The sequence below is a fragment of the Rhinoraja longicauda genome, chromosome 24 (assembly GCF_053455715.1).
Source record: "Rhinoraja longicauda isolate Sanriku21f chromosome 24, sRhiLon1.1, whole genome shotgun sequence".
In the NCBI taxonomy this organism is placed as follows: domain Eukaryota; kingdom Metazoa; phylum Chordata; class Chondrichthyes; order Rajiformes; family Arhynchobatidae; genus Rhinoraja; species Rhinoraja longicauda.
Genome location: NC_135976.1, coordinates 31,595,703 through 31,616,904, shown reverse-complemented (window position 1 = coordinate 31,616,904; position 21,202 = coordinate 31,595,703). Strand labels below are relative to the sequence as shown.

At 48.6% G+C, this 21,202-nt stretch overlaps 1 protein-coding gene across 1 annotated transcript; it reads left to right on the top strand.

Annotated features, from left to right (window-relative positions):
* The first annotated feature begins 446 nt into the window (after nt 1-446).
* On the top strand, nt 447-6,912 carry snrpe (small nuclear ribonucleoprotein polypeptide E). Its single transcript, XM_078420468.1, has 5 exons — nt 447-588; nt 2,935-2,961; nt 3,504-3,566; nt 5,376-5,454; nt 6,712-6,912. The coding sequence occupies exons 1-5, from the start codon at nt 535-537 to the stop codon at nt 6,765-6,767; spliced, it is 279 nt and encodes a 92-aa protein (XP_078276594.1). The 5' UTR covers nt 447-534; the 3' UTR covers nt 6,768-6,912.
* Nucleotides 6,913-21,202: the final 14,290 nt, after the last annotated feature.

Here is a 21,202-nt window from a genome sequence, read left to right as displayed (position 1 = left end):
TGCACAACTCTGGCCACACAGATGCCTGCACTCTGCACAACTCTGGCCACTGAGCTCCCTGCACAACTCTGGCCATTGAGCTGCCTGTACCCGGCACCACTCTGGCCACTGTGAGCTGCCTGCACCCTGCACCACTCTGGCCATTGAGCTGCCAGCACCCACCACCACTCTGGCCACACTGAGCTGCCTGCACCCAGCACCCTGCACAACTCTGTCCACTGTGAGTTGCCTGCACCCAGCACCACTCTGGCCACACTGAGCTGCCTGCACCACTGTGAGCTGCCTGCTGCCTGCACCCTGCACCACTCTGGCCATTGAGCTGCCTGCACCCAGCACCACTCTGGCCACACTGAGCTGCCTGCACCCTGCTCCCTCCACCTTGTTGTTGCTGCAGCTGGAGGAGGCCCCCCCCCCCTGGCCGGGGGTGACGTCAGCTCCCACAACCCCCCGCGCGGGCGGGACGGAGGCCGCGCGTCGGCGCCATTTTGCGGCGGGTCGTGTGTCGGGTCCGGGCGGTGAGGGAGCGGCGGCGTCATGGCGTACCGCGGGCAGGCGCCGAAGGTGCAGAAAGTGATGGTGCAGCCCATCGTATCCTTCACAGCGAGCGGCCGGAGCGGGAGCGGGAGCGGGAGCGGGAGCGGGCCTAGAGCCTCCATCTGCCCCCTCATCTCTCTTATCTCTCTCTTCCTCTACTCCTTCTATCCTCTCCCTCGCTCTATTTCTCTCTCTCTCCCTCCCCATCTCTCCCCCTCCCCATCTCTCCCCCCCTCCCCATCTCTCTCCCCCTCCCCATCTCTCTCCCCCTCCCCTCACCATATCTCTCTCCCCCTCCCCATCTCTCCCCCCCTCCCCATCTCTCTCCCTCTCCCCATCTCTCCCCCCTCCCCTCACCATATCTCTCTCCCCCTCCCCATCTCTCCCCCCCTCCCCATCTCTCCCCCCCTCCCCATCTCTCTCCCCCTCCCCTCACCATATCTCTCTCCCCCTCCCCATCTCTCTCCCTCTCCCCCCCCTCCCCTCCCCATCTCTCCCCCCCTCCCCATCTCTCCCCCCTCCCCTCACCATATCTCTCTCCCCCTCCCCATCTCTCTCCCTCTCCCCCCCTCCCCTCCCCATCTCTCCCCCCCTCCCCATCTCTCCCCCCTCCCCTCACCATATCTCTCTCCCCCTCCCCATCTCTCCCCCCCTGCCCATCTCTCTCCCCTCACCATATCTCTCTCCCCCTCCCCATCTCTCCCCCCCTCACCATCTCTCTCCCTCTCCCCATCTCTCTCCCCCTCCCCATCTCTCTCCCCCCCTCCCCATCTCTCTCCCTCTCCCCATCTCTCTCCCTCTCCTCGTCTCTCTCCCCCTCCCCTCACCATATCTCTCCCCCCCATTTCTCTCTGCTCTCCCCCTTCCACGTCTCTCTCCCCTCACTCTCTGCCTTGATTTCTCTGGAGTATCAAGAGCCGAAGGGTGACCCGATAGAAGTTTATTACATTATGTGAGGCATTGTTGGAGTAAGCAGTTTTTTCCCCCAGGGAGGAATTATCAAAGACTAGAGCACATGGCTTTATGGTGAAAAGTGAGGGAGATTTCTGAGACAATATTTTTTTTTTACGCAGAGAGAACGTGCTAGCAGGAAGTGTGAGAGCAGATACAGTAGCAGCGTTTAAGATTAATTTGGACAGGAAGATGAACATGTGGGGAGTGGACGAGTGTAGACCACGTTCAGGCAGGTGGGATTAGTTTAACTCGGCATCATGCATAAAATGGACACTGGCCCAGTGATTTAATGAAGGTTTAGGTATAGGTTTATTATTGTCATGTGTGTCAAGGTACAGTGAAAAGCTTTGTTTTGTATGCTATCTAGTCATATCAGATTATATTTTACATAAACCTCAAATACACCAAGAAGCATGTCAGTACATCTTGGGTAATTGTAGGTATGAATCTACATTATAGTGTCTGTAATTGAATGTGTAGGAAGGAACTGCAGATGCTGGTTTACACTGAAGATAGGCACAAAACTCAACGGGTCAGGCTGCATCTCCAGAGATAAGAAATCAGTGACATTTTGGGTTGAGACCCTTCCTCAAACTGAGAGTTAAGAGAGGGGGGAAACAAAGATAAAAGGTACAAAGAACAAATGAAGGAACGGTGTGAAAAGAACACAAAGGCAGGCAGATTGTACAGGTCCACCACAAATCTTCCGGCAACTTGTGGTACGGCATCTTATTTAGATTTAGAGATACAGTGCGGAAACCGGCCCTTCGGCCCACCGAGTCCACGCCGCCCAGCGATCCCGCACATTAACACTATCCTACACACACTAGGGACAATTTTTACATTTACCCAGTCAATTAACCTACATACCTGTACGTCTTTGGAGTGTGGGAGGAAACTGAATATCTCGGAGAAACCCCACGCAGGTCACGGGGAGAACGTACAAACTCCGTACAGACGGCGCCCGTAGTCAGGATCGAACCTGAGTCTCCGGCACTGCATTCGCTGTAAGGCAGCAACTCTACCGCTGCGCCACCGTGCCGCCAAAATCATGAGAGCACACTTGAACATGCCCGTGGTCGACTGTGGTATCATTGGACTCCTCTTGGAGGCCATGACCTCTGTGGGTCCTGCAAAAAGGATCATTCAGAAAGGCTCTTTAACCAAGGATGGTGGAAAATCAGTGAAGGACCGACCTGTACTAAAGTGACAACCATCTTACATACTGATTGATTTCGGGACCATGTTATGAATGAATAAGTTTATTGGCCAAGTATGTACACATACAAGGAATGTGCCTTGGTGCTCCGCTCGCAAGTAACAACACGAACATACAGTAAACAATTAAGAATAAGCATAAAACATTAAGAATACATCATTGTAGATCTATACTATGTATTTATTTTTTCTCGTGTGTAATCATGCTCCTTAACTGCACCTTTACAGAACCTTATTTTCAGATACCTTCAGAATGTAAGTATACATTTTTGGCACAATCAAATATTGTAACGTTGCAATTCCAGCTAATTATAAGGCCGGGGAGTTTCCAACTGATTACAACTGGTAGAATTGTTTAGCAAATAAATCTTAAAACCTTGCAGACTTGACTGTATTCAAAGATTATGGGCTCATCCTATTCAGTGGATGTAATAACAGGAACTGCAGATACTGCTTTAAACCAGATGGACACACAATGCTGGAGTAACTCAGTGAGTGATGAGAGGGAGGGGTGAAGATGGGGCGGAAAGGAAGAAAGAGAAGGGGGTGTGGAAGGGCGACAGAGAGGGAGGAGAAGGATGGGGAAGAGGGTGGGGAGCAGTGGAAGCACGAGGTGCTGCCTGACCCGTTGAGTTACTCCAGCGTTTTGTGTCTCCTATGCTGTGGACTTCACCATATGACACAAACCTTTCAGTCCTTGTCACTTTGCTAAGAAGTACTGATTCATTAAAACATTCACAATATATTTTTAAAAACCGATGTTTCTCGCTTAAAATGCCTTTTTTTAAATTTTGTAGCGGTCACGAATCCAAGTGTGGTTATATGAACAAGTCAACATGAGGATAGAGGGCTGTATAATTGTAAGTATCAATTGTCAGGAGTGCTTAATTGTCTTATGTACTGACAACAGAACGGCAACTTTCTTACTGACAGTTTACAGGGAAAGACGCAGAATGCCGGAATAACTCAGCGGCTTAGGCAGCATGTAAGTGCTTTCCGTGTTCTCTGATGGACCTGACCCACTGAGTTACTCCAGCACTTTTGTGTCATTTTGTTGCCTGTAGGATAGCACTGGGAGAAGATGGCAGGAATGAACTCGATCAGGGAATATCTGCCGGGGTCAATTCTTGGGCTGAATCCCTAAATCCTAAAGGGCGGCACGATGGCGTAGCGGTAGAGCGACTGCCTTACAGCGCCAGAGACATGGGTTGTCTCCTGACTTATCTGCTTGTCTGTACGGAGTTTGTACATTCTCCCCGTGACCTGCGTGGGTTTTCTCCAAGATTTTTGGTTTCCTCCCACACCCCAAAGACGTACAGGTTTGTAAGTTAATTGACGGTTACAAATGTAATATTGTCCCTAGGGGTAGTGTTAATATGCGGGGATCGCTGGTCGGCGTAGACTCGGTGGGCCGAAGGGCCTGTTTCCACACTGTATCTCTAAACTAAAAGCACTAAACTAAACCCAGCTGGTTAACTCGTGGTTTCACTTTAGTTGCAAACAGATCTTTATCACCCGAGCATTTTTAATTGTTCTCAGTTTGTTAAATCAACATTGTTAAGTGAAAGTCTAAGCCAATACGGGTGCTCCTCAACTTACGATGGGGTTACGATCCCAGAAACCCATCGCAAACCAAAAATATCGTAAGTCGAAATGCATTTAATGCACTTGATCATTAATGCATTTAATGTACCTGACGGAAGTGAGTTGCGGCGAGCTGCCGTTTGCACCATTGCAAAGTTGAAATATCGTGAGTCGAAGCATCGTAAACCGGGGAGCATCTATCTGTAACACTGACTGTCTATAGGGATTGTTGAACACCACAGAACAGTCAATACCCTGTTGGCCTGTTGATTATTTCATCCTCAATCAATTGGAAGTAATAGACACACTGAATGTTTCAGACTGCTCTTGTTTTTCAATGTTCTTGGGACATGGAATTGATTTGATTAGTGTTTAAAAAAATCCCAGAACACTAGTTAAATGGAAGACTTGAATAATGCAAGCATCGCTGACTGATTTTATTACCACTAATGTCACTGATTATCGCCCATAATCACAGTGGCGGCATAGTAACGCAGCGGTAGAGTTGCCGCCACACAACTCCAGAGGCTCGGGTTCGATCCTGACCTCGTGTGCTGTCTGTGTGGAGTTCACACGTTCTCCCTGTGATTGTGGTGGTTTCCTCTGGGTGCTCCAGTTTCCTCCCACATCCCAAGGTCGTCTGGGTTTGCAGGTTAATTGGTCTCTGTAAACTGCCCCCCGTGTGTAATAGATGCGAAAATGGGACAGCATAGAAGCAATGTGAATGGGTGATCGATGGTCGGCGTGGACTCGGTGGGCCACAAGGCTGCTTCCATGCTGTATCTCAAACAAAACTAAATCTCAACATTCATCTCTGCTGGGATGCAGAAGGAGACAGTTGAGAAAGAAAGAAAAAAAGCTTCAATATGTTTGCTTCTCTGTTTCAATAATTGCAGAATCCTCTGATTTAAAATCCATCAGTTTGCACCACAAACACAGGAGCAAACCTAATGCCCTCTTAGTCCGATGTTGCCCTAGATGTTGATCTGATTTGTGGTTCAAAGCTGCACTATGAATTTGACGAGTGATAGTTCTGCCTATGATTTCTGTGTAGTTGCACATAATTAATGCCTCTCTTTTTCCAGGGTTTTGATGAGTACATGAACCTTGTTTTGGACGATGCAGAGGAAATTCATATGAAATCTAAAGCAAGGAAACCACTGGGTAAGTAGACTCGTATAACCTTTCATTACCATATCTCCAGAGACACAAAGTGCTGGACTACCTCAGCTGGTCAGGCTACCTCTGGAGAACAGGATTGGTGACGTTTCAGGTCTGAAGAATGGTTCCGACCCGAATCATCACCAATTTGTGTTCTCTGGAGATGCTGGCTGACCTGCTGAGTTAGTCCAGCACTTTGTATCTTTTTTTACCAACCAGCATCTGCAGTTCCTTGTTTCTATATCTCCAGTGGTATGGAAATGTCTGGAAGAGAGGAAAGCCAGTCAATTGATAGGTGGAAAGACAGAGTGCTGGAGTAACTCAGCAGGTCAGGCAGCATCTCTGGCGAATGTGGATAGGTAACGTTTCGGGTTCCAACCTAACAAGTCACCTATCCATTTTCTCCACAGATGCAGCCTGACCCGCTGAGCTATTCCAGCAGTGTTTTACACAAGATTCCAGCATGGATTGAGATTTCACTTTTGGAACGAGGCATTTACCTCTTCAGATTTGTAACCGCAGTTAGGCAAAGAGCGTTGAATTCTCTCCTTTCTGCTCGTAGTTAATTAATGGTTTACTGACATGCTGTACAATGTCCACACGATCTTCTTCACTCTACACTTAAATATAATTTGGTTATAAAATACTTGACACTGAACCATATTACATTCTTTTCCCTTTTCTCATGATATAGAAAACTGCTCCAATTGGCAATTTCATCAGAAATAAATTGTTAAGTGTCACTTATATAAAAACAAGGAACTGCAGATGCAGGTTTATAGCACTGAGTCCGTGCCGACCAGCAATCTGGTCGTACACTGGCAGTATTTTACACATTAGGGACAATTTACAATTTTACCAAAGGCACTTAACCTACAAACCTGTACCCCTTTGGAGTGCGGGAGGAAAGCGGATCACTCGGAGAAAACCCCACGCAGGTCATGGGGAGAACATACAGGTTCCATATAGACACCACCCGTACTCAGGGTGGCACCCGGTTCTCTGGCGCTGTAAGGCTGCAACTCCACCCCTGTGGCACTGTGTCGTCCAAAATAGTAGAGACATGTGGAGCTGCCCATGCTGAAATCCTGAGCAACGCACAAAGTACTGGAGGAACTCAGCAGGACAAGCAGCATCCGTGGAGGGAATGGACAGGCCACGTCTGAGACTGGTCATGATCCACCAACTGGGGAGGGTTTTGGAATTGTGATTGTTTATTTGAAGCAAAGACCATTCCTACATTATGTTTTGTTTTTGCAGGTCGTGTGATGCTGAAAGGAGACAACATCACTTTACTGCAGAGTGTCCTCACCTAAACCTGCCACCAGTGAAGCCATTCCTTTAGTCTATAGCACTCAATGTTTCTAGCATTTTGGATGTTGCCGTTGTTCTAACCAATCTGTTTTAATCGCGATGTGTTTTTTTTACCTTTCTCTGAGATAAAAACATTACAACCTACAACGCTTTGGTATTAATATTGTTGAAGGTCAGTTTGAAAGAATCACAAACCTCTTCAGCTCGTTACTCTCAGTTACAACTACTGCAAACCAATGGGTGAGATAAAACACAAAGTGCTGGAGTTACTCAGCAGGTCATACGGCATCTGTGGAGGGAATGGACGGACAAAGTTTCCATTGAAAGCCTTGACATCATTCCCTCCACATATGCTGCCTGGCTCATTGAGTTGCTGCTCAGAATTCTAGCATCTTTCTCTTTTGTAAGCCAGCATCTGCAATTCCTTGTTTCTCTCTCTTAATCTTTCCAGTGTTGAACTGGGGGGAGGATCTGGTTCATTGACACCACAAGCAGACTGAAACCGGATAGGAACCTGTGTAGTAGGAGACCGTCATAAGCACGTGTGTATTGTAATCATGTTTATTTACATGGAACATGCAAATAAATAGATGCAGGATTGCCAGGGAGAGATCCTGTTTAACTATTATGGAACATGTTCACATGGTAGTTCATGCACACACACTCCATTAAGTTGCACACAACCAAAGGGACATTAATTTGTAGAAGCAAGGAACTGCAGGTGCTGTTTTATACCACAGATAGACAGAGTGCTGAGGTAACTCAGCAGGTCAGGCAGCATCTCTGGAGAACATGGCTAGGTGACGTTTCCAGTACCTGTTATTTGGTTTAGAGATGCAGCGCGGAAACAGGCCCGCCGAGTCCGCACCGACCGGCAATGCCCGCTTACCGACACTCATACACTCGGGACAATTTACATTTACGCCAAGCCAATTGGAGAGCGGGAGGAAACCGAAGATCTCAGAGAAATCCCATGCGGCCACGAGGAGAATGTGCAAACTCCGTACAGGCAGCACCCATAGTCGGGATCGAAGCCGGGTCTCTGGCGCTGTGAGGCAGCAACTCTACCGCTGCGCCACCGCGCCGGATCATGAAACGGGAAGCTTTGGTTTAGAGACACGGCAAGGAAAAGGCCCTTCGGCCCACCTAGTCAACACCGACCATCAGTTACCGGTTTACACAAGTTCTATATTATCCCACCTTCTCATCCACTCCCAACACACCTGGGGGGCAATTTACAGAGGAAAATTAACCTACAAACTCAAATAGCTTTGGGATGCGGGAGGAAACGAGCACCCGGAGAAAACCCACGTGGTCACGGGGAGAATGTAAAAACCCCACCCAGGCGACACGGAAGATCATAGAAACATAGAAAATAGGTGCAGGAGCAGGCCATTTGGCCCTTCGAGCCTGCACCGCCATTCAATATGATCATGGCTGATAATCTAACTCAGTATCCCGTACCTGCCTTCTCTCCATACCCCCTGATCCCTTTAGCCACAAGGGCCACATCTAACTCCCTCTTAAATATAGCCAATGAACTGGCCTCAACTACCTTCTGTGGCAGAGAATTCCACACATTCACCACTCTGTGAAAAAAAACGTTCTCATCTCGGTCCGAAAAGACGTCCCCCTTATCCTTAAACTGTGACCCCTTGTTCTGGACTTCCCCAACATCGGGAACAATCTTCCTGCATCTAGCCTGTCCAACTCCTTAAGAATTTTGTAAGTTTCTATAAGATCCCCCCTCAATCTTCTAAATTCCAGCGAGTACAAGCCGAGTCTAATAATAATAATAATAATAATAATAATATTCATTTATTGTCATTGCAACGAGTACAACGAAATTAAAAAATAGCCAATCCTGACGGTGCGTACAAACATATATGCAATAAATGCAAAAAACAAATAAATACAATTATATTAAGTACAAAGATTTTTTAACAGTGTTGCGTAGTGCAGAAGGTAGTGTTCAGTTCTCGTATGGCCCTGGGGTAAATCCAGTCTTTCTTCATATGAAAGTCCTGCCATCCCAGGAATCAATCTGGTGAACCTTCTCAGTACTCCCTCTATGGCAAGAATGTCTTTCCTCAGATTAGGAGACCAAAACTGTACGCAATACTCCAGGTGTGGTCTCACCAATGCCCTGTACAACTGCAGCAGAACCTCCCTGCTCCTATACTCAAATCCCCTCGCTATGAATGCCAGCATACCATTCGCTTTCTTCACTGCCTGCTGCACCTGCATGCCTACTTTCAATGACTGGTGTACCACGACACCCAGGATTGAACCCGGGTCTCCAGTGCTATGAGGAAGCAGCTCTACAGGCTCCACCACCGTGCTGTCCTAAATGACGTTCCATTGATGGATGCGTGCTATCAATACAACCCTTGCTCTCATACTGAGAACTAGGATTTTTTTCCAGGCCATCTGACAGCCAAGCTTCGTCCTTGCTCATCCGTACGCCAGGGTCTTCCAACGCCCCACAGCTCTCCTTCCCTCCACTGGAGTGTCTCCCTGGAGTAAGACATAACTACAAAACAAGACATGGCCACTGGGGAACACTTTGTGACTAGCTGCAGCTGAGAGATCAAAGAATCAAGACAGGCCCTGGCACTGAAGCCCCGATATTTGAGTAGAAAGAAAATGCTCTTTCAATGCAGGAACTTCGCTCCAGCGAATTATTTCACTGCCAGGACTCGAGTGTTGGCTATAGTGCAAGTTGACCAGGCTAGGACACTATTCCTTGGGGTGAAGATGGATGAGGGGTGATCTTATAGAGGTGTACAAGATCATGAGGGGAATAGATTGGGTAAATGCACAGAGTCTCTTGCCCAGAGTAGGGAAATGAAGAACCGGACCAAGGTTTAAGGTGGATGGGGAAATATTTAATAGGAACCAGGGGCAACTTTTTCCACACAATAGGATGATGTTCTTATCAAACGAACTGCCAGAGGAGGTAATCGAAGTAGGTCCTGCAACAATATTTAAAAGACACACCTGTACATGGATAGGAGAGGTTCATATGTCATAGCAGCAGAATTAGGCCATTTGGCCCATCGAGTCTACTCCGCCATTCAATCATGGCTGATCTATCTTTCCCTCTCAACCCCATGTTGCCTTCTCCCCATAACCTTTGGCACAGCAACGAATGAAGAACCTGCTAAAATCTCTGTTTTAGAGGAGGCTGTCTGTGTTGAGAGGGGTATGGGGCAAACGAGGGCAAGTGGGACTAGTGTAGACGGGGCATCTTGGTCGACATGGGCAAGTCTGGCCGAAGGGTCAGTTTCTGTGGAGCGCATCAGTCTCATAATCTGACGGTCCTGAGTTTAGAACGGAGATGAGGGGAAAACTTTTTTACTCAGAGAGTTGTAAATCTGTGGAATTCTCTGCCTCGGCAAGGCAGTGGAGGCCAATTCTCTGGATGCTTTCAAGAGAGAGGTAGATAGAGCTCTTAATGATAGCGGAGTCAGGGGGTATGGGGAGAGGGCAGGAACGGGGTACTGATTGTGAATGATCAGCCATGATCACATTGAATGGCGGTCGGTGCTAGCTCGAATGGCCTACTCCTGCACCTATTGTCTATTGTAACACTATGAGTTGCAAGTCTTGTGGTCGGCACTGGAGGGCGATGTTGGTCTATTTAAATCTAAACCAAGTGTGCCTCTCACACACTGCGCCACAGTGAGTTCTGCTGATGTGATAGATACAGTACAGTGAAGCAAGGAAACAACAATTGCTGCAGTGTTTTGACTCCATGTATTGATAATTAAAACATTTACAGTACCTCTTGGATCAGGTAGCAGCATGTTTCAGAGTCATACAGGACAGAAACAGACTCTCGTCCATGATTGATCAAGATGCTCCGTATACGCCAGTCCCATTTACCCGCATCCCTCTCAACCCTTTGAAGGTCTGGAGTTAGCCTCACAGCGCCAAAGACCCAGGTTCGATCCTGACTACGGGTGCTGTCTGTACGGAGTTTGCAAGTGCTCCCCGTGACCTGCGTGGGTTTTCTCCGGGTGCTCCGGTTTCCTCCCATATTCCAAAGACGAGCATGTTTGTGGGTTAATTGGCTGCCGTTTAAAAATCATCCCTATTGTGTAGGATGATCGCTGGTCGGCACGGACTCGGATGGCCGAAGGGCCTGTTTCCACTATCGCCAAACTAAACAACCTTCCTCAACTGTCTCGTTCGGCAGCTTGTTCCATGCACCCACCACACTCTGTGGTGGTGGAAAAAGTTGCCCCTCTGGTAGCTATTAAAAAAAAATTTTCTCACTTTAAACCTGTGCCCTTTATTACAAGCCCAGTCAATCCATTCCAGTGAATATAAACCCAGTTGATCCATTCCTTTGATCAGTCCTTGGAGCTTCTGAACATCCTGGACCTGTTTCTAATCTTCCAATCCCAAACTGGAGCACCCACGTTTTGGTTAGTTTAGTTTAGAGGTACAGTGTGGAAACAGGCCTATTGGCCCACCGAGTCCGCGCCAACCAGCGAGCCCCCCGTACACCAGTTCTATCTTACCCCATCCTAAACACCAGGGGCAGTTTACAGAAACCAATTAACCTACAAACCCCGCTCGACTTTGGGATGTGGGAAGAAACCAGAGCACCCGGAGAAAACCCACGTGGTCACTGGGAGAACATGCAAACTCCACACAGACAGCACCCGAGGTCAGGATCGAACCCAGGACTCATTCCCGCAGAAGGCTGTGGAGGCCACGTCAATGGATATTTTGAAGGAGGAGATCTTGATTAGTACGGGCGTCAGGGGCTGTGGGGAGAAGGCAGGAGAATGGGGTTGAGAGGGAAAGATAGGTCAACCATGATTGAATGGCGGCGTAGACTTGATGGGCCGAATGGCCTGATTCTGCTCCTATAACGTATCGCTGTGTGCCGCCCCACTTTAACCCATTGGAATGGCAGTACATTCCTGGGGTGCAGAATATCCTGGTCCTGTTTCGAATCTTCCAACCTCCACAAGTGATTTGGAACAGTGACCGTGAAGCTACAACAATGCTGGTGTTCCGTGCGCAAGTGCATGTGGCCATTGGCGGGTGGTAATTGGTTATGCCTCTTGAGCGGAGAGTAATGGCTTTGGAGATTGCGAGCAAATTAAAACTAGATGGTTCTGAGACAGGCATAAGAATGGAAAACATCGTTGGGAAAAGCTCCATTGTACCGGTGAGTTAATCATTTGCTTGTTAAATGGTATCATTTTTAATATATTTTTCTGTACATATCAAGATGTTGAATGTCCATATCAGGAAATAAGCGCTCCTCTTATTTCACACAACCTGTCAGGGTGTGCAGGACTTCGGGTCAGGTAATACAAGCCCAACACAAATTAAATGCATGGAGGCAACATCTCCAGACGGGGCAATACCCAACTGCTACTGTCTGATTTACACCCATCCCACCATCTACAGGCTTCACTGACCACCCCGTTATAGGGTCATAGAGTCACACAGCGTGGAAACAGGCCCTTCAGCCCAAACAGGCCACGCCAACCAACATGCCCCACCAGTCCGGCCTGCCTGCGTTTGGCAGCCTAGAGGTCCCTTTGATGGTTGGGAGGTGAGTGCCCATGATAGACTGGGCAGTGTCTGCCACATTCTGTAATCACCTTTGTTCCAGGGCGTTTGAGTTGCCGAACCTAGGCCGTGATGCATCCAATCAATAGCCAGGCTACTGTACTCCTATAGATGTTCGAGGGAGTATTTGTCGACATGCCGAATGACCTCAATCGAAGGCAGGAGATCAGATGTGAATATGTTTATGGTGGCGCAGCGGTAGAGTTGCTGCCTTACCGTGTCAGGGATCTGGGTTCGATCCTGACTACGGTACTGTCTGTACGGAGTTTGTAACTCGGAGTCTACGGAGTTACCACTTTGGTGGTAAGAATAAGAAGGCAGATTATTATCTGAATGGTGTCAAGTTAGGAAAAGGGGACGTACAACGAGATCTGGGTGTCCCAGTGCTTCAGTCACTGAAAGGAAGCATGCAGGTACAGCAGGCAGTGAAGAAAGCCAATGGAATGTTGGCCTTCATAACAAGAGGAGTTGAGTATAGGAGCAAAGAGGTCCTTCTGCAGTTGTACAGGGCCCTAGTGAAACCGCACCTGGAGTACTGTGTGCAGTTTTGGTCTCCAAATTTGAGGAAGGATATTCTTGCTATTGAGGGTGTGCAGCGTAGGTTTACTAGGTTAATTCCCGGAATGGCGGGACTATCATATGTTGAAAGACTGGAGCGACTAGGCTTGTATACACTGGAATATAGAAGGATGAGAGGGGATCTTATCGAAACATACGATTATTAAGGGGTTGGACACGTTGCAGGCAGGAAACATGTTCCCAATGTTGGGGGAGTCCAGAATCAGGGGCCACAGTTTAAGAATAAGGGGTAGGCCATTTAGAACGGAGATGAGGAAAAACTTTTTCAGTCAGAGAGTTGTGAATCTGTGGAATTCACTGCCTCAGAAGGCAGTGGAGGCCAATTCTCTGAATGCATTCAAGAGAGAGCTAGATAGAGCTCTCAAGGATAGCGGAGTCAGGGGGTATGGGGAGAAGGCAGGAACGGGGTACTGATTGAGAATGATCAGCCATGATTACATTGACTGGTGGTGCTGGCTCGAAGGGCCGAATGGCCTCCTCCTGCACCCATTGTCTATTGTAAGTTCTCCCCGTGACCTACGTAGGTTTTCTCCAGGATCTCCAGTTTCCTCCCACACTCCAAAGACAGCGTGGTGTAATTGTAAATTGTCCCTAGTGTGTGTAGGATTGTGTTAGTGTGCGGGGATCGCTGGTCGGCGCGGACTCGGTGGGCCGAAGGGCCTGTTTAATGCGCTTTATCTCCAAAACTAAAACTAAAAAGTTTGGAATATATATACACACACCAAGGGGGTCTACACATAAACATATTTTGCTGAAACAACCTTTTACTAAAAGTGGCTCCAATGGAAATTTCTCCTGATGATGTGATTTCCCTGTTTGTAAAGTCCAAACGATTTAAAGGCATGAAAGATTTTATTCATAAATTGGCATATATAAAGAAAACTAAAGCACAAAAGGACTTGTGAAGATAAGAGGTATTGGTAACACCTGTGCTTTACAATAGTCACTGTTCTGGAGCAATGTTTTATTACAGAAAGGAGATAGCTGTTGCTGCCTTTTGGATCCGAGTTTTGTAAAGAACAGCATGCCTTGTCGAAGGAGTAATATTCTGATGCAAGAGACATTTATCAGCAATCTTATTATTTATTGCTGTAATCTATAACGCCAGCAGAAATCCAGCAGCACAGATAAAGTTGTTGTCTCACTGAAGAGTTTAAGAAAGTTTTACACAACATCTTCTTAAGTGCCTGACCTGAAAGATGAAGCCGTTTTGGATTGTAATCGCATGTCTTATGTTGTACATATTACAGCTTGTCCCAGAGCAAGGTTCTACAAACAAGTGTCATGGTTTAGTTCAGAGATACCGCGCGGAAACAGGCCCGAGTCGTGGCCGACCATCCATCACCCGTTCACACCAGTTCTATGTTATCCCCGCTGCCTCATCCGCCCCCTACACACCAGGGGGGGGGGGGGGATTTACAGAGGGCCAATCCAGCACATGTATGGGATGTGGGAGGAAACCGGAGCGCCCGGAGGAAACCCACTTGGTCACAGGGAAAAGATGTCCAGGTTTGTAGGTTGATTGGGGTAAATGTAAAAACAGTTAAATTGTCCCTAGTGTGTGTAGGATAGTGTTAGTGGGCGGGGATCGCTGGGCGGCGCGGACCCGGTGGGCGGACCCGGTGGGCGGACCCGGTGGGCGGACCCGGTGGGCGGACCCGGTGGGCGGACCCGGTGGGCCAAAGGGACTGTTTCTGTGCTGTATCTCTAAATCTAAAAAAATTCTGCAACAAAGAAGTTGATGGAAAAGCTGTTTTTTTGCTTTTCTTTCTAAAACTAAAACAATTTGTTTTGATTGTGGAGGATAGTGGGGAGGCTGGGTGGAGGAAGTCTGATTTAATCTCTGGGCACGGGCAGGTGGTGTTGGGTGGGGGAGAGGCAGCTGTGGGGAACCATGTTGGTGGGACACCTGGCCTTGAGAGGAACCTGTACCGGAGGTACCTCAGCTCACAGCGCGACTCCTCAAAGCCTCACATCTACCAACCAACTAACCCCGAACAGAGGCCCTGCCGACGCATCGCATAGGGTCGTAGAGTGATACAGCGCGGAAACAGGCCCTTCGGCCCACCGGGTCCGTGCCGCCCAGCGATCCCCGCACACTAACACTATCCTGCACACACTGGGGACAATTTTTACATTTGCCCAGCCAATTAACCTACAAACCTGCACGCCTTTGGAGTGCGGGAGGAGACCGAAGATCTCGGAGAAAACCCACGCAGGTCACGGGGAGAACGTACAAACTCCGTACAGACGACACCCGTGGTCAGGATCGAACCTGAGTCTCCGGCGCTGCATTCGCTGTAAGGCAGCAACTCTACCGCTGCGCCACCGTGCCGCCCAATGAAATGTATTTGAGAAGACAACGGGTCACCTCAGCAGTAATATTCCCAGGATAAATAAGATTTTAAAAATGACATTAGTAAGGTAAAAAGACAATATTAAAAATAGGTAAAAAGACAATATTTAAAATAATCAACGTATATGATGTGAAATGTGTTTATGAGTTCAGAAGCCTGATGGCCTGATGGCAGCAGAACTGTTCTTAAGTCTGGCGGTACGGGCAGCCATACTCCTGTATCGTCTGCCTGACGGTAACAAGGAGAACAGCCTGCGTGCTGGGTGGCTGTGGTCCTTGATGATGCTGCGTGCCTTCCGCAGGCACCGCCGGTAGAACATGTCCTGGATGGCCGGGAGACAGTTGCCAGTGATATGCTGTGCCGTCTTCCCCACTCTCTGCAGTGATGTGTGGCTGTGGGCCCACACCGGCCAACATGTCCCAGCTACACCAGTCCTACACCTGCCTACGCTTGGTCCACATCCCCCCAAACCTGTCCTATCCATGTACCTGTCTAACTGTTTCTTAAACGTTGGGATAGTCCCAGCCTCAACTACTTCCTCCGGCAGCTTGTCCCATACACCCACTGTGTGAAAAAGTTACTCCTCAGATTCCTCTTAAATCTTTTCCCCTTCACCTTGAACCTATGTCCTCTGGTCCTCGATTCCCCTACTCTGGGCAAGAGATACTGCGCGTCTACCCGATGTATTCCTCTCATGATTTTATACACCTGGAGCGGTTCATTAACTGCTTGCCTGCAGAAAGACGTGATTCATTTGTCGAAAGGCCTCCAAAGCCTCCATGTTCTTCCTGTGATGGGCCGATGAGCATGCAACACCCACACTCTGGTTCTTTCTTGTCCACGTACGCATATCACAGTGAAATTCTTTTCGCACAAATGCCCAGTTGCCATATTTACAGAGAAAAAGAAAAAAGTCCACAAGTTCCAAAGATAGACACAAAGTGCTGGAGCAACTCAGTGGGTCAGGCAGCATCTCCGGAGAACATGGAGGGTGGTGACATTTCAAGTGAGCTGCAATCTCAATAGAATTTTTTGAAGACCCGGGTTCGATCATGAACACGGGAGCTGTCTGTGCGGAGTTCGCACGTTCTCCCCGTGACCGTGTGGGTTTTCTCCGGGAGCTCTGGTTTCCTCCTACACTCCGAAGACGTACAGGCTTGGTAAATTGTAAAATTGTCCCTAGTGTGTGTAGGATAGTGTTAGTGTGCGGGGATCGCTGGTCGGCGCGGACTCGGTGGGCCGAAAGGCCTGTTTCCACGCTGTAACTTTAAAAAAAACTAAATCAGGTACAGGTTAATGTTGTTTTAAAATTTTGTTTTAAATTCCTTCAATTCCAGGCTGCGTGCTTAACTGGGTGGGGTAACTTGGTCGGCATGGACAGGTTGGCCTGACGGGCTTGTTTCCTTGCTGTATTTCTCTGTGACACCATGACTCTAATAACGCAATTTACAATAGGTTAGAGATACAGTGGGTACAGTGGGTAAAATTATAAATTGTCCCTAGTGTGTGGGATAGCGTTAGTATGCGGGGATCGCTGGTCGGCGCGGACTCGGTGGGCCGAAGGGCCTGTTTCAAACACTGCGGCTCACCGAGTCCGCGCCGACCAGCGATCCCTGCACGCTAACGCCATCCTACACACACTAGGGACAATTTATAATTCTACCCGAAGCCAATTAACCTACAAACCTGTAGGGGGAAAAAACAGCTGCAGATGCTGGTTGAAATCGAAGGTAAACACAAAAAGCTGGAGTAACTCAGCGGGTCAGGCAACATCTCTGGAGAGAAGGAATGGGTGACGTTTCGGGTCGAGACACTTCTTCAGACCTGCACGACTTTGGAGTGTGGGAGGAAACCGGAGCACCCAGGGGCAAACCCACGGAGGTCACGGGGAGAACGTACAAACTCCGTACAGACAGCGCCCATGGTCAGGATCGAACCCGGGTCTCTGGCGCTGTGAGGCAGCAACTCTACCACCGTGCCGAATGTGTGGATTCACAGTGTGAATGTTTTCAGGGACAGGACTGGCTGACTCCTTTAACACTGGAACGATACATAAAGACCTTTTGACATTTTTTGCACTAAACTGATAAATCTCCCTCCCCTGTGCCAAACGAATCCATCATTGATAATCGAGATCGCAGATAAGTCTGCTTCCTGCAAGGGTTGTTAATCTTCGGCCAAACCCTCACAATAAGAACACCAACCTGCATTTATATATCGCCTTGACCCAGTGAAAGAGCACAAGGATCCTCGCAGGAACATCAGCAAGGACTACCAGATACTGTACTCTTGCCCAGAGTTGGGGAATCAAGAACCAGAGGACATCGGTTTAAGGTGAGAGGGGGAAGATTTACATGTAATAGGAATCTGAGGGGCAACTTTTTCACACAGAGGGTGGCGGGTGTATGGGACTAGCTGCCAGAGGAGATGGTTGAAGCAGGTTTAGTTTAGTTTAGAGATACAGTGAGGAAACAGGCCCTTCGGCCCACCGGGTCCGTGTCGACCAGCGTTCCCCGCACATTAACTCTATCCTATAGTAAACACTCAGGGGACAATTTTTACATTTACTGACAAACCAATTAACCTACAAAGCTGCACGTCTTTGGAGTGTGGGAAGGAACCGAAGATCTCGGAGAAAACCCACGCAGGTCACGGGGAGAATGTACAAACTCTGTACAGACAGCACCCGTAGTCGGGATCGAACCCGGGTCTCTGGCGCTACAAACGCTGTAAGGCAGCAACTCTACCGCTGCGCCACCGTGTCAAAGGTCCTATCACAATGTTTAAAAGACCCTTGGATAGGTACATGTATTGGAAAGGGATATGGGCCAAATGCGGGTAGGTGGGACTAGTGTAGATGGGACACCTTGGTCAGCATGGGCAAGTTGGGCCGTAGGGCCTGTTTCCGTGTGGTATGAGTCTATGACTTAAGAGATTAGAAGGATGCGGGGGGCACCTCATTGAAACTTACCGAATAGTGAAAGGCCTGGATAGGGTGGATATCGAGAGGATGTTTCCACTTGTTGGAGAGTCTGGGACCTGGGCCTCAGAATAAAAGGGCGTACCTTTAGGAAGGAGATGTGTTGGAATTTCTTTCGTCAGAGGGTGACGAATCCGTGGAATTTATTGCCACAGGCGGCTGTGGAGGCCAATTCATTGCGTATTTTGAACACGTTCATGATTAGTACGGACGTCAGGGGTTACGGGGAGAAGGCAGGAGAGTGGGGTTGAGAGGGGAAAGATAGGTCAGCCCTGATTGAGTAGACTCAATGGGCCGAACGGCCTAAGCCTGCTCCTGTGCCTTGTGGACTCTATGAACCCAGGGGGTCATATGGCTGGAATCTTGCTTGGAGAGTGGTCTTTGAGGGTAGTCTAGAGAAACAGTGTGGAAACAGGCCCTTTGGCCCACCCAGTTTGTGCCGACCAATGATCACATCCTACACACTAGGGACAATTTGCAGAAGCCAATTAACCTCCAAACCCGCGCGTCTCGGGAATGCGGGAGGAAACCAGTGCACCCCGGAGAAAACCCACGTGGTCACAGGGAGAACGTGCAAACTCTGTACAGACGGCACCCGTATTCAGGATCAAACCCAGGTCTCTGTAAGGCAGCAACTCTACCGCTGTGATAATGGGAATGTGCAATAAGTTTTGAGACCTGGTGAAGGATACAGAGGTGCGGGGAGAGACTGGAGTCATAGAATCATACAGCGCGGAAACAGGCCCTTCGGCCCAACTAGCTCACGCCGACCAACATGCCCCATCTACACTAGGTCCCACCTGCCTGCGTTTGGCCCATATCCCTCCAAACCCGTCCTATCCATGTACCTGTCTATCCATCCACCTATTGTCTATTGTGATCAAGGAAATGTAGAATGGTTCATTGTTGGCTGAGGGAAGGTGACAACCAACGAGGTTTACAAACAGTAAAATTAACCAGGAGGACAGTGAAACTGGTCGGAGAACTGGGGTGGGGGCGGGATGGAGAGAGACAGGGGGAGGCAAGAGTTACTTGGTGTTAGGGAAATCAATATTCATACAGCTGGGTTGTAAGCTGCCTCTGCCCCATAACCTTTGTGTGACTGTGGAGTTATGTCAGTCTGAAGAAGGGTCTCGACCCGAAACGTCGTCCATTCCTTCTCTCCTGAGATGCTGCCTGACCTGCTGAGTTAGTCCAGCATTTTGTGAATAAACACCTTCGATTTGTACCAGCGTCTGCAGTTATTTTCTTACAGTGATTATTAATGGATAGATCTCCAAACGTTTCTTTGGAAGTAGAGAGGGGCAGGATTCTGCGGATTCACATCTATCTGGGTTTACCACACAAAGTGCTGGAGCAACTCAGCGGGCCAGGCAGCGTCTCTGGAGAACATGGAAAGGCAACGTCTCACCTCGGGACCCATCGAGGCACTCGACCCGAAACGTCGCCAATCCATGTCCTCCAGAGAGGCTGCCAGACCCGCTGAGTAACTCCAGCACTTTGCGTTTTACCTCTTAGGTTTAAGGAAAAGGGGAAAAGATTTAATAGGAATCTGAGGGGTGACTTTTTGACACAAAGGGCAGTGGGTGTATGGAACGAACTGCCAGAGGAGGTAATTGAGGCAGGGAGTATCACAACGTTTAAGACACAGTTAGACAGGTACATGGAGAGGACAGGTTTGGAGGGATATGGGCCAAGCGCAGGCAGGTGGGACAAGGGTAGCTGGGACAGGTTGGTCACTGTGGGCAAGTTGGGCTGAAGGGCCTGTTTCCAAGCTGTGTGACTCTATGACATGATTCGACCATCTGCTGTTCCTTGTGTCTCCATATGCAGGAACAACTTGGATGGGAATCAAGGAGGCAAGATTAGGAAATTCACAGGAAAATTGGTGGTGCAGTTGAAGGAGAGAAGACAATCTTGATGGTGAGAAGATAATCTCAGTCTGAAGAAGGGTCTCGACCCGAAACGTCACCCATTCCTTCTCTCCTGAGATGCTGCCTGACCCGCTGAGTTACTCCAGCATTTTGTGTCTACAGACAATCTTAGACTACCCTTTGGACTTCAGAGCTATGGTGCGGAAACAGTCCCAATAGACAATAGACAATCGGTGCAGGAGTAGGCCATTCGGCCCTTCCAGCCAGCACCGTCATTCAATGTAATCATGGCTGATCAATCACAATCAGTACCCCGTTCCTGCCCTCTCCCCATACCCCCTGACTCTGCTATCATTAAGAGCTCTATCTAACTCTCTCTTGAAAGCATCCAGAGAATCGGCCTCCACTGCCTTCTGAGGCAGAGAATTCCACAGATTCACAACTCTCTGATTGAAAAAGTCCCTTCGGCCCATCGAGGACGGCTGCCGGCAGCACCCGAGGTCGGGATCGAACCTGGAACTGCGGCACTGTGAGACAACGGCTCTACCAAGCTGCGCCCAACCTGCTGCCCAACTACTCACCCGCCGATGGTTTAACAAGCAACCTTTTGTTTTCCAAAAATAAACATTATTCAGAATAATAAAAATAAGTAATCATGATAATCATAATCATAAACGTGATTTATTAGCCAAGTATGTTTTGCAACATACGAGGAATTTGGATTTGCCAAACAGTCATAACATAAAAGCAACAAGACCCACAACTACACAAAGATTTGACATGAATTTGACACCACAACGGCACCTCCACACTCCCCACTGTGATGGAAGGCAATAAAGCCTTATCTTCTTTCCTCCTTATTCTCCTGCGTTCGGGGGAGTCGAACCATCGGCTGTCGGGGCGATCAAAGCCCCCGCACCAGGGCGATCGTAGCCCCCGTATCGGGGCAAACGAAGCCCCCGCGTCGGGGCTGTCGAAGCCCCCGTGGCTTCGAGCTTCCAAAGCCGGTCCCTAATATACAAAACAAACACAGTGCAATGGGTGTCAGG